Below are 14,707 nucleotides of genomic sequence, written 5' to 3' on the forward strand. Positions count from 1 at the left end.
CAGCTTCTGAATCCTGTGAAAGCTTCATAGTAAAAGATTGATAGTAAAACTTAAAACTTGTAGGTGATCATTCTAAAAGCAACTGTGCTCACAGAAACTTCAAAAACCACACTGAATCCTACTGGTCAACTTCTGGACCATGAATTCACCTCCTACTATCAATGTGAACGATGAATTCATCTACTGCTATCTACTACCATCACTATCAGTTTCGTCCTATTATACTGAAGCTGCCCATTTGTTAGCTTGTGTAATAAAGTAAAAGCAGCACTGAAAGAACCTCAAAATGCTGAATCTTGTTTCAAAAGTATTACCAAAAGTAGCAATTATCATATAAACAACAAAGAAAAAAGACCAGGGGAAGAAAGCTATGTGTGTTTATAAAATATAGAGCAGACCATGAAAAGGCATCAAAGGCTGGTGCCTTCCCCTGCTGCCTCACTACTGCACCTGGGTACTCACTTTGAGGTACCAGAACTGCTGGCACAATGCAGACGGTTTCTCATTGTGCAATTGGCCTTCAGCTAACAAAGAGTTAAAGATGAGGCACAAACCCACAGAAAGACATACATTTTCTGTTAGGACTGTCACTGACAATAAAAATCATGTACTCTGACGCATCCTAAAAAAGAAACCAAGCACACTGCAATTCCCACATCAGAAAGATTGAGGCTGTTTTTTAAGGTTTAAGCCTGACCTTTGTTTTCCAACATGGCTTTTTGTATTTTGCCTCATTACAGCATTCATACTCTATCAGATATTCCTTTCAGAGGGTTTCAGCGGATGCCAGCAGCTGGGAAGCTCAGCCAGCAGCCAAACAATGCCCAAGTTCAGAAGCGAGCCCAGGATTCCTGCCTCCAGGCTTGGCAAGCACTGGGACTGTTACGGAGGTGATTTGAGTCCATCAGTCTCTGGAAGACAGCCACCCTCTGTCTCTTTTACAACCCCTCCCCTCATCCCCAGCAGCCAATTCAGTCTGCAGTTGGGCTCACTGTTAACTAAGTATTAGGAGGATAAAAGTATACAGGGAGGTCCAAAATGGAAAGCCAAGAATAATGGTGCACTTGAAAACACAGTCATGCCTGAGCTGCATTCCTGATAGTTATTGCTGCTCCTTTTTGAGATAGCAATGGGAGAAGTACAACATGATGCCAGAAGATTTCTACTTGTCAGGGAGAAGAAATATGGGCTAACCCTCCATTATGCACGAATCAAATGCATTAACAGAAAACCTAATGGATGCCTTGAAATGCAATTAACCAAAACAAACTACGTGGTAATACGTGTTGGATCACATACACATCCACTCCCTTCTGGCATATGCACAGTGTGCACACATCCATATGGATTTATTTATTCCTCTTTATTTCACCACTTGAAGATGATGTGGCCACTGTAGACCACTGTGGACTCTATCCCACTTCAGTCCTCATCACCCACTCCAGCTGATGGTTGCTCAATATGACTTGCTATGGTAACGTAAAGCATTCTACAAGGTGAAAATCAACCACATTAAGGCTCAAACGCAGCTATAACTAACTTGTAAAAGCTGGCTTTCAGCTGCAATGCTAAAGGCCCTGCACACAGAAAATGCTTTCCCTGTTTGCATCACCATGCTACCTACTATGGCTCTCAATGCTTTGCTTTTTCGCCCAGCAGGTAGTTTACGTGCAAAAGCAGGGTAATCAAATCTTACTCACTTCACTTCTTGAAGCAACTGCTCGATGGAGAGGAGTCAGCCACATATTGTCCTTGGCATTAACACGAGCGCCTGCAAGTAAACAGCAGAGGTTACATCCATGCCTTGGGTGCGACATTAAAAGCCTTGCCCAATTGTTTCCTAGTAACAAGAGCTGAGCCGTATGTGGTACTCCCAGCGCTCCCCACCACTCTCTTGGCACCCTGTTCACCTTGGAAATGCATTTCCAGATCCCAGATAGACAGGAGCTGAAGCGTGATTTGGAAAGAAAGGAACTGGATAGGTCAGACTATTATCAGGAATAGCTTTGTTTACAGGACACAAAAGAAGCAAGATTTGTTGTAGGGGATTACATATGTATGTACATGTATGTCTATGTATATGCATTTTTTTAGATTAGCTGATACAGTTGGGGAAAAAAAGCAACCCTTTGCTCAGAGCACTGCTGCTGTCTGCAGACATAATGAAGGGAACAAGCCTGAACAACCATCTCCTTTCCAGCTCCATCAGAGACACCACTAAAAGATGTAACCGCTTCCCTGCTTCGCAAATCTTGCTGGGATCAAGAAAACAGGACTGGGAAATGCTCAGGTTAAGGAGGAAACTGGGCACTTGCTGCATCAGCTTCTGTGGGTATTATTCAGCAAACATCAGAAGAGGGACGAAGGAGGCTATCCGTTTGCCTTCTGTGTGGTTCAGTGATAATGTGCACTCCAACAATGACAGCTGCCTAAGAAGATGGGTTTGGGGTGGCTTGCCGGAATAAAGGATAAAGGAAGAATATTTAACAACTACAGTGGTGCTGGCTGACTGCAGACAAAAAAAAGGATCCCGTATATTTGTGTGATAAAACAGATTTGTTTGAAAGAAATATTAAAGCTGTTCACTGATGTGACACCCCAGAAAGGAAATCTAGTGAAAAGGACTAAAGAAACTAATTTTAAAAAGGGCTTAACCTGAAAATGTTGTACCTCTCAGGCCTGCAAGTAGCAGTACTAGTCTGAGAAGACTAGCACATGCACAAAAATTTTAGAGAAGCACAAGCATCATGCACATAGCCTGGATGAGCCTCTGAACTTCATGAACAAAGGGATTCTTAAGCTTCATTTTGCACCATAACTTAAGTGCATACAAAAGCCTGTAATTAATAAATCACACTCTCTGAATCAGAAGTACTTTCCGAAAGCCGTTTCTCAGGAATATTAAGGTGCTTGCCTCTGAATCACAGTGGTTACTGGGAATCATGCTAGATAATCAGAGAAGAAACAAGTTCTTTCATATTTCCACAAGTTGGAATATAATTTTTTGGCTGCAAGAAAAAGAAAGCCACTTTCATAACTATTGCAACAATTAGAGGCCATACTCCGAACTCACCTCAGAAGCTGGTACCTGGTGGTACAACCTGCCCTTTGGAAAAACACCCTTTAGAAAAGACAACAGTTTCAAAGATTTTTCTAATGAATCTGTCTAAGCAGGGAAGCTGTTAGCTTCTTTTGTCTTCATGAGAAGGCCATTATGGTTGATACACATTAGTATCCTGCCCTTTGCCTACACTGCCCGAGGCCCTAGAGACATGTAAGGCAACAACCTCCTCCACCATCAGGAAGCAGACAGACAGGACTCCAAGGCATCTTACCTTATACTGATTTGGCCTGGTAGAGGTCTTCGGGATGCAAACTGCCTAGATGAATTCCTAATGACTGCCACCAAATACCTCTTTTCGGGTTTAGAAATTTATTCTGTACTTGCCTTGTTTTTTTGCCTTATGTTCTTAACTAAGGTTTCTTTTGGTTTATTTCTACCCATTCACTAACTCCTACAAGCAGATGGTTGCAAATCACAAAGGCTTATTTATGTGTGGAGTAGCAAAGCATGACAAACATACCATTCCTCAGTATTCAACAACTCCAGTGGCACTGGTGAATACGAAGATGATTAGAAAACCTAGGGAAGTGTGTCTGTCAGTAGCTATTCGTGCCTTTCACTGATCCACATACCCTTTGAGAAACTGAAATAGTTGCCAAGAAAACAGCTAAAGAAAATAATAAAAGCAAAACAATACCAGTAGAAATAAAATAATACACAGCATGCTATCAGCCTTTTCTTCCACAGCTGTTTTCCACATCCCTTTACCTCTTTGTGCTTTGGGGTTCTTTATGTGACAAAGTGAAATTGCTCTTACACTGCATCGACTGAGTATGTTTGTGATTTCTGTTTTTAAAAAGCTGCACAATTCAGCTGTTGTCTGTTGCAGGAGCCGCTGTTGTCCATTTACTGAGGTGCGCGTTTTCTGAAGAGATGTTTCAAAATGTTTCCCTCTGTACTGCCCATTTCCTTCACCAAAATTCAGCTTTTAGGTTCCCAGCAGTTCTTGCAGGCAACAGTTAATGACAATGGGCTGTGTCCAAAAATCAGAAGCTTAAATTTTCGAGTCCATCCCACAACACTTCCTCAAAGTCACCCAGAAATTCAGTGTCCCTCTCTTCACTCTGGACCAAGTACCTTAACCATGTTTCAATGCACTTTCTGCAGTACTCTGTGAATTAATCTGTGTATTTATAAGGACAAAGAGGGCTGATAACACACTCAATTGGTGTATATGGTGTCCTTCATAGTACGATCTTCCTTGAAAAGATAAGCTGCTTTAAAGATTTCCCTTAACATCCTTTCAGGTAGCCACAGCACCCACTCACACACCCCCACATCCATAAAATATCCACTTAAAAAACCCCTCTCCAGAGAAAAGCATTTTCTTAGCTCTATCCTCTGCACTCTGCCCTCAGGAGAGCTCGTACCCGTGGGCCTGAAGGAAAGGTTTGGCTGTTGGATTTGCTCTGTGAGGCTGAAGTAGACAACATAACATGTAACGTTACAGATAAAATCAACAGAGGAAACAGTCTGCAATCCACTCTTCTTTAAGATGGCTGTTTTGTAATCTTTGCAATCTTTCACTCTCAAATTTTTCTGCCAAAAGAGGAAATAAATCTGAAATTGCCTCTGTTCTTTTGAGATCCGAAATAAACAACCCAATGCTGGCTTTCAGGAATAAAGTTAACATTTCTTTATCCTAACCAAAGCACAATTTTCCATCCAGCACATCTGCCAAATCCACAGGTCTCCAATAAATCTAGATTCTGCAGTCTAAATCTCTGAAATTAGGGATGGTCAACAGAGGAAGGAAACTCTACTCTTTAACCTATTAATGACATTATTAATACGCACCTTTCCAACTCCTGCTATGAGACACAGCAATAGACATACAACAATATAAGGGATGCCCCCCCCCTCACCTCCCAAACACAGACACACAATACAAAGCAAAGATCAGCATGAATAAAATATAACAACAGAGCGGCACCACCCGATAGATGGAACTGGGACCCACAACACGAGAGCAACACAACACCGTGCTAGATGTGAACACCAGAACCGAACACCTGCATGGCAGCAACAGGAGGTTAGGCAGGATCTCCTCAGAAGCAAGTCCGAGTCACTTGCTAGGGAGGGAAATGGCCTGGGGATCCCACCAGGTGAGAGCACACAGGTCCTGGGTCGCTCAAGGAGAGAGAAGATAGTCCTGGGACATCCTCCAAACTTTCACCCAAAGGGGATACTCCTAATCTTGAAGGACAGGAGTCTCAAAGCCATGGGAAAGGCAGAGAGGAGGCTGCCTCTCCAACTCACCTATTCTTTAGCCTGCCATAAAAGAGAAAGCCCTGAATGAGTGTTCAGGTTACACAGTGCCTTCCCCTGCTGCCTACATAAAAGGGACGGCCCAGAACCTGCTATGTATGTGACAGTCTTGCTTCCAAATCTGTGTGGCAGAGCTTACCAGGAACACTTCCAAAGCATGCTGGGGTTTGTCCTTTTCCTCAGCTATTGTGCAATTTATGAAGGATGGATGTCAATATTGCGTGCACACCCCCAGTGCATAAATTTCTTGCCAAGAAGCTCAGAGCTTTCTGAAAGAGTAAGGCATGGTAATATTGCCAAGATCACAAGCTCGTTGGTGGGGAACAAGGGGTAAGGGACTAAGCTCAAACATCATGCCCTCGGGCACCAGCTCAAAAGCCCTGGAGGGGGAAAGGCACTGGCACAAATGAGAATGGAGCTTGTATCTGCCCAGACAGTTCTCCTTGCACATCCATGACTCTGTCATCATACAGAGCTTCATTTATGTGAGATGGTTACCCTGGTCCTTCTCCTTCTTGACACAAAGGAGGTGAAAGAGAAGTGCTCAAAGCTCCCTGCTTTCGTGTAGCCTTGAAAAACAAAACCACACAGCACATTTCCCCAGTTTGAACCATATGCTTATGGATCAGACCTTTGAACTGGTGTAAATCTGCCTAGTTCTGACACTTAATGGGCCAAGGTGATTCATACCAGTTGAGGGATCTGACACTTTCTCTCCTGTATCAATTCCGAACAGACTCCAATTCAGTGGCTACCTAGAAAGCCATTTCTGGTCTGTTTCCAACCACCTGGGCAGAAGTTTCATTCATTAGACACTACATTTATTTGTGCTGCCACCAGTTCATGGGCCACAAATCTCTGAATGTGCATATTTCATTTAATTTCTCTCCTGAGCCCTGTACAAAATGCAATGGGTTGCTACTCCTAGATTCTACTCAAGCTGAGATTATTATTGTTTGACACCAACAGCAAGCATTTTTGTGCTTTCTCTCTGAGAAAACACCTCTCATTTTAAGTCAGACAACAAAGTCTTTCTGCTTTATGTAACCAAATTTTATGATCAGGTTAATCTTTTATGATACACTTTTACTAACGCAGTTTACTGAATGAAAAGGTGAAGCAAAGGGAAGATGCTGCTGTTGTCTTTAAAGCCTAGTTCACGGAGAGATCACAATAACAAAGAGGTGTATATAAAAACTCATAAATCTGCCCCTCCAAACCTCATAAGCCTCCAAACCTGCTCTTGGATGCAAGTACTGATGCTCATCATGAGTCATGATACTTCAGAGATTAAAGGACAATGAATACGTAGAATATGCAATACAAGATTAATTTTGATTCATTCTGAGCTAGTTGGGAAAGATCCACATAGTTCCTACAGACTGAACCCCAGTGCAGTCCCACTGACACAAAGTCCAATTTTTAAAAGCCCACATTATAAGTTTTTCATGCTCACTTGGATATATAAAAAAACCCAAGATATATCACCTGCATTTTATGCTGTTGACCAGACAAACCCTATAGCCCATGGATGACGTTTTGGCAGTGAGGTGCTGGAACTAAGTGTCCCAGAAGAATACTAGAAAGTCTCCTTCCCTCATTAGGAGCATGATAGAAAACAAGAATATTCACCAGGGCATTTTTTGATGCTATTGGGATTCAGGGGAGAAATGGGCAGAATGGCTTCACCTTTCTCTTTATGTGGGTATTGCCTGTGCTGTTACTTGCAAAACTTGGAAAGACATTGCTCCTGCAATCTTCTCAAACCACAATGAAACGACAGTATGTGACAAACAACACACACTGCAAGAACACATGCACGGTTGAAGTTTATTAACTCTTACCTCCCAGTGAAGAAAATAATGTTTGCATTTAGCATACTGAAAACCCACCCAAGCATAACCTGTCAGCCCAGGAATGTTCATTTGAGTCATTCTGCTGGCATCAGGGTTAGAGCAGAAAGATACAATGTATGTCCAACTAGTTACCCTCATTAAGCAATTAAGACAACTCAAAATGCCCCCCAAAATGTACAGAGGAAATGCATAGCTACAGCAAACTGAATTCTTATTTTCTGCCTTCTCCAGGTGTGGTTAGGCTGGTAATCCAAAGAAATATGTTTGTGTGGTCTGCATGTGCCCATTAGCAGCCTGATCTAACTTTGAAATTTGCTGATGCTTTAAGCAGGGGGCTGCATCAGGTAACGTCTAGAAATCCCTTCCAGCCCGAATTATTCTAGGATTCAAGGTTGGAAATTAGAAGGTGCCTTGCAATCACAGGACTGATAGTTCTGAAATAACTTTCTAAAAAAAATATGCAACTCCTTTGAAGAAGCAGTCTAATAATTTGTGAAACCAATCATATAGCAAGGTTGCTTGCAGGGGGCAGACATTTGTACCATAAGGTTCCTTTCAATCCCACATTCTTAAACCCCCATATGCTTTACCCTTACAGTTCTCCAGTTTAGAAAAACACTGCCTTTGAAATCTGCAAGCACATCCAGGAGTTTGCCATGAATTATGTGTACTTCTTGAGATATGTCTGCTTTATGCTTTGCTCTGACATATTTTGATCATGTTTTTTGTCACTACAACAGTTTGGAAATTTTTTGTTGTTGTTGTTTAGATACATCTTACTGCACAGTTTCTATTCCCCAAATCAACTTCCCAACTCTTAGAATCATGTTTCTAATGTAAATACCACTTACAATTCATTTAAACTCATTCATAACTTTTTTGCTATTATTCCATAATAATTTTTGCTTAACAGGAATTCTTGGCTTGTACTCCAGGACGTGAGCCCGCATTCCAAATATGTACTTCAGTAAGGTTCTGAATCCACAAATACTGTCAGCTTGAATGCTTTATAAGTTTTCAAAAACTAGTTGTTTTGTTTATTAATTCAGCTCAGTTACAGTGCATGTTTTATAATTGTATCACCAAATTTAAATATATTTTCTAAGCTTGCGACAACTGCAACCAACTCTGTGAAACTCAGAAACAGGCACTGCCCAAAGCTTACTCATATATGCTTTGCTGGGTATTCCTTGTAGCTTTAAAATTAGCTAAATTACCAGTTAATAACAGTGAGGGACACCACCTTACCTGACAAAATGAGAAGCTCAATGATGTCTGCATCCCCCAGGAACGACGCAACGTGAAGAGGAGTTCGTTTCTCAGCATCCTACAAAACCATAGATTTAAACTCGGTCAATAACTGTAAGCATTAGTGTTAAAGAGTAATGGATTTGCATATAGTGCTTATTTTTCTGTGTGTATTTCTGTTTATAATTAGAAATGCAATCTCAACCAGTGAAAGGTCTGAACAACACACTTCCTCCCAATAATCCTCAACTTTTTTATCACTTTGTTCCACCAGACCTTGCAGAGACACTGTCTTTACTCTGATATCCTGTTTAGAGGTAGATCAAATCAAATCCAATCTAAAATGAGGAAAGACGTCTTCCTTGGGTCTCTTTTGGAAACATTTTCCACTCTAAGTATTGCAGCGACGTAATTCAGATGCTTCTGGACATCAGACTTTGTAGTGCAGTTTGCATCAACAATATAACACCAGACTCTTCAGAAGGGTGTCTCTGGAGAATGGTTTGGAACCATGCACAAGGACAAGATGCAATCCTCTCAGTCTACAAAGGTTCTCGTACACCATTTAGTCTGCCTGTCTACAGCAGCCCAAAATGGGCTTGTACACCTTGATCAACCTTTAAACACCAATAAAGAAAATATTACCCGTCAGGTCTGTGTCTTTAAACTTAGAAGAATTGCTAATAATCATATACACAACTTCTGGAATACATCTACTTTTATTTGATTTCTGTAATTTTCAGCCCTAGGGAGTCACACTTTCAGGACTTTCTTTTCTAACTTCAAGGGGTGTAACATACAGTGCTTAAAAAAACCCTTTCTTTTATTGCTTTATGCAGATGGTTCCAGAACATAAGCCTTTAAAAGAAACTGCTAAACATTGTAATATGGGCGACAAAAATCACAAGAAATGTTAATACTGCTTATCCTGCTATTCAACCCCTGTTTCCAGTCCTAAATGTATCTCATTTTGGTTTCTTAACTGCTAATACAAAAGAAGTTTTAAGAGACTTATCAATCAAACTTATCAAACTACAACCTACCAGCATTAAATACTGTAAGCTCGTAACAGATTCAACACTTCCTGCAAATGATACCAACACAGAAATCCTACCAGTATTAACACTCTCTCCCTGAAACATATCTCTGAGCCTGTCAAGTAAAATATCACTTTTAACACGCCCAAGAGATCATCAACCGCAAGCTATTTTGGACTGTCTTCAAAGTATGCTATAAATGTGGACAAATCAGTGCAGCAAAACCATTTGTCACGTGAATGCTGAAAATTGTTTTTCAGTACTGCGAGGCACAGAGCCACTGGTCACCAGAATAAGTTATGTTTAATCTTTATATTTGTATGTTTTTTCAAACATATATTATGGATATAGTCCTCAAACTCTGCTGCAGTGGACTTAGATCTTACATATTGGGCATGCACATAAAACACTCAAAAGACAGATTATGTGACACCCTGGTTGTCACAGGTCAGCAGGAAAGATATCTTACAGAACTTCACCTCCTCATATGGTAGGCAAATTAAAACAATATTAAGCAGTGTCCATCCAGCAGTGTCCGCTCAGGAACTGAAATCACAAGCTGGATTCTCTCATATGCTCAGTTCCTAAGATACAACCCACCATGGACTAGCTTTTACAGGCTACATGAGTGCATACGAGACCTTTTGTAAGTATTGCTTCATATTACCTATCCCAAGGCTATCCATGGCAAACAATACACTAAGACTGATCAAACATTTGTACAAAAATAGAATCATTTTTATTTATTTTTTTAGCATGTTCATTTTAATGCATGAATCTCTCTTTAGCACAATGTAGTATTTGTAATAGCTATTGTACCTGTCAGTGATAAATTTTGCGGCAGTTTCTTGCAACACAGCCAAGTTTGGCAACAGAACAGAGTACTTTGAAGTTGAATGCTAACGATACAAGACCAAGCAATATTCTATATCAAGGAACCAAGGCTATTCAGTGCTTTATTGATTCTAAGCAATATTTTATACTAAACTAATAGAGGGAGGAAAGGACATGAAATAGAAAAGTAGAATTTTCATCCTTCTGTAACAGGAATAACTCTCTAAGTATTCTCAGCTTTCACTTTTTAAAATCAATGCAAAATCCTGTCAAATTAAGTGAGAATCAAGTCTTCAGAGAAAGATGGGTTTAGTCATGCAACTAAATTTAAGCTTAATTTCTCCAAAAGGAAAAAACCCTAAAATTTCTCCGTTTATCACAAGCAGGCACAAATCAGAGTTCACCCTCACATGAACTAGCAGATGACAAAACCCAATGTGTGGTATAGAAAATTAAAAACACACAAAAATGCCCTACAGGCAACGTTTTCGGGAGTTTGGCGGGGAGAAGTCCGCACACAACGCCTGCAGCTGAGCATGCAGTTGAGCAACTCAACGGAGGAACATCCTCAAGTTCCTGTTCATGCTCTGCACAAGGCTGACACAGAGACAGAGGAACAGGGGCATCTGCCTATCTGTCCAGCCACACTCCTCACGTCCTCCTCAAAGCTGTGTACCCCTTCAGCAAGACTTAAACAGCTCACTGGCTTTGCATCTGGCCCATGCACTAACGTCTATTCAGCTACAGATGTCCCTGTGGCATGATGGTATTAAAAGGAGTACAAATAAGTAAATCAATAATGATCTAAAGACTGAAGGCAGCAAACAGAGAGAGAGGAATAAAAAGCAAATTTGTCATTTCAGGGAAAGGTCTGGCAGTACCCCAAACCTGAACATACATTATCAAGGCAAGGAAAGGAGGTGGGGGGAAGAAAACGATAACAGGATTACAAATAGCATTAAGACAAATAATCAGACCTGCTTCAAGTGCAATTCTCAAAGGAACAAAAGGTCTGTAAGAGACAGTAGATAAGCTAAACAATGGCTAGAAAATCATGCTGAGACAAGATAAACACTCCCCAAAACTGTATTAGTGACTTATATTAGTTCACAGAAAAGATGATGATGCACGTTAACATTATCGGCATACATTATTATATTTTTTTAAGTACAAATAAAGGAAATTAAGAATTTAACAAAGAGGCAATCGAGAACAGAAGGCCTCAAGAAGAAAAACACTCAACACATGCTTAAACTGTTCAAGTGATCACAGTGACACTGATAAGGCCCTTCACAGGCTTAAACTTAGGCTAGTCTGTAAGTGCTTTATTGGATCAGAGCCCCAGAGTACATAAAGATTAGTAGAACGGTGGCTTGGATGAATCATATCAGCATATGTAAAATATTCAGGCACATTAACAAAAAGGCCAACAGCTTCTCCTCAACACAGCCCACATCTCAAAGGAGATAACAGATTTTAGTTTTTTTATCAGCTGTAGCTGTTCAGATCAGAAGATGTTTGGGACAGAGTTATCTACTATTAAAATATAAGTGCAACTGCTACAGGAAATAAATGCCTGTATCCTCTTTATGTCACCAAACTGCCTGAGCAGCCAAAAGGAATAGTTCAGCACAGAAGGAAGCACCACAGAAACTGAGTTAATGAAGTTTAATTAGTAAGAAGCATTTGGATTCCCACCGCCTTCAAGCAGCCAGCAATCTGCCTGGGTGGCAGAATAAACTAAACTATATTAGTGGCATATGAATGGCTACAACTTCCATTGATACAAGGCTAACCAAAACAATAACAGAAACAAACCTCCTGCTCATCAACTCCATTTACTGTTGTTACATCTGAGCACACTTTATTTAAATAGCACAAAGCAGCTGGTACTCTTAAAAAACCCAAACATTCAGATAAAACTTGACTTCAGGAAAATTAAATATTGGGAACTGGTTAGTAACCATTGAAGAGGCTAAAAGCAAATGAGCAGCTACTTCTTGGGCTATTTACAACCATTCAGAGCCAAAAGCTGATGCTGTACAAAGAAAATCTTTGCCGTTTCAGGATTTCCTCCCTTTCAGATTCTTTTAATAAAGCCTGTAATTCACAAAGCAAATCGAAATGCTTAACTGTGAGCACCAGCTGGGAGGTGAAAGTCAAGCTGTGTAACTTATGCCTGGTGCTTTCTTCTGCTATTGCCAAGCACAAAAATTCCCATCTGAAAATGCAGATCCTGGTTCCAGCACCTCTGATCCCCACAGCCTTCAGTTTAGCCTCAGAAACAAAGATTTTTCTGGATGGAGTCTTTAATTGCCAAGTGCCCATGAGGTGGAAGAGGCAAATACTTTGATCTTCTAGAGACAAGAAAAATTACCTTCCCCCCCCCATCTAACAATCTCCTTCCACGAGGCAGACAGCAGCTTTCCTGCTAGAAAAAGGTAACTTTTGAAATCAATTACTAATCCTAGATTGAGACTGTAGAAACTGTTATCCTAATTAAAGGAAATATTTTAATGTTTATAGCAGTGAGTTTCCAATGTAAGACTCAGAAGCTAGAGTTAAATAACTCCTCCATTTTTATAAATGCAATATTGATTTTGGGGGGGTTGATGGCGTGGGAGCATACATCACTTGTGAGTTGATGGGAAAAGCAGATTTAGAAAATTCAGGTATTTCAGGCTGAAGTTGCTGCCTTCGGAGAAAATAAAGCTGCTACAGCCAAACCCTGCCTTGAGCTTTTAATGGCCTGTACATCCTTAACTGACTCAAACATTTTGAGGACAACAATAACATGAATCACTAGCACAGATATATAGAGAGAGATATATATAGATATATATAAAACTTAGTACCCACTAGTATACTAGCACGCTGTACAAAGCAACTCCCAATATTTCAAACTCTCAGTAAAATCCAGCAGAATCTTCTTCACAGTTCAAACATCTTCTTTATAAAATATAAAAAATTCTATTTATTTTCAAAAAGAAAAAACATTTATTCTAAACAGAAGTCATGCTGGTTGCCTTGCATCATAAACATCAACGCAATTTTAGTATTAGGTTTCCTTACATTCCTGAGAATTGTTCATGATTTCCTTCTGTAGAAAAAAAAAAATATTCACCAGCACTTCCCACTTAAATTAATAGCATATCAAACAGCGCTACTACAGGCTAAATACCCACTGAAAACACAGCTATTACCTAGCACCAAACTGTCATACTGTGTCAAAGCAGAAGCTTTCCAAGGTTCCTGAATAAATCCTCCGAAAGACTTTCCAGCACAGCAGAACTACATGTAGAAGAGGAGCATTTACTTCCAGAATAGCTGTATTCTCCTGCGAGGCTCCATAGTGCCAAAAAGAAAATCATCATTCATTCCTTGGATGAGAGCACAGACGAGGGTCTGGTTCCCAAGATGACTGAAATACCACATTATGGTCTCTCTCAGTCCCAAGTCAAACATGTCACTCCAAACTGAACGACAAGCTGTTTTTCACATTAGCTGCCCCAAGTGTGCAAAGCCTTTCAGACTCACAATCCTAAACGTGTGCGCATTTGTAACCTCAAGCACCCATACCACCTCAAAAAGCATGCTTGGCACTATTACAGAAATACATATAACTTTTGTGTGTGTGTGAAGACCTGGATAAAGCCTGAATCCTCCTAACAAAGGCAGTCCTGCAAAGCTATGCCTTACCAAGTAGGATAACTAGAAAAAGAAGTAATAAACAGCATACATCCATGTCTCTCCATAAGAACTTTCTTCTTGCCTTCCTTATCCTGTAATAAACCACCCTCTGAAAACATGCTGCTGCGTGTAAGGCCTTGCAATCTCTGCTGGTGCCACTGCCCCTTCCTGTGCAGAACTGCTCCGCAGCTATAAACAGGCAGGCGATGCCCAGGGTTACTACACCCTGACATGGCTCCAACCCACCCCCTGCCTGGTCCATCAGGAGTTACTGCAGCTCACCTAGATCTGCTGGCTCTGCAGCTCTGCTTTAAGGAAAACAAGCCGAATTCAGCTAAATCATTACCTCCTCCTAACCTACCTCGTTTTGGTGGAAGTGGGTGGGGGAGCATTTGCACAAGCAGCTCTTGACACCAATGAGCAGTGAGAAGCAGCAGCTTCTCCAGTTGGCAGAGTGTTGAGCAAAGAGGCTACACGGATCAAGCGGAGAAGGCGGTATCAGCACTTATGCCCCAACATCAGAAATAGGAGCAGAAATAAGTTATGGGAAAGCAGATGGTGCCTTCAACAGTCTCACTGCTGGGGTGAGGGGGCATATTTCTTATTTTCCCAAAAATATGAATGCAATAGAAGACATTCTGGGGAATTAA

At 40.8% G+C, this 14,707-nt stretch overlaps 1 protein-coding gene across 12 annotated transcripts in view; it reads right to left on the reverse strand.

The window, feature by feature from the left end:
* ANKRD44 (ankyrin repeat domain 44) overlaps window positions 1–14,707 on the reverse strand; it is a 144,483-nt gene that overhangs the window by 62,626 nt on the left and 67,150 nt on the right. For all 12 annotated transcript variants that reach the window (XM_052791788.1, XM_052791780.1, XM_052791785.1 and 9 more), the window contains exons 3-4: window positions 8,497–8,575; window positions 1,701–1,771 (exon numbers count right to left, since the gene is read on the reverse strand). In XM_052791788.1, coding sequence (XP_052647748.1) covers window positions 1,701–1,771; window positions 8,497–8,575 — 150 coding nt within the window. The remainder of the gene's footprint in view (window positions 1–1,700; window positions 1,772–8,496; window positions 8,576–14,707) is intronic.

This window comes from Harpia harpyja, chromosome 7 (assembly GCF_026419915.1).
Source record: "Harpia harpyja isolate bHarHar1 chromosome 7, bHarHar1 primary haplotype, whole genome shotgun sequence".
Taxonomy (NCBI): domain Eukaryota; kingdom Metazoa; phylum Chordata; class Aves; order Accipitriformes; family Accipitridae; genus Harpia; species Harpia harpyja.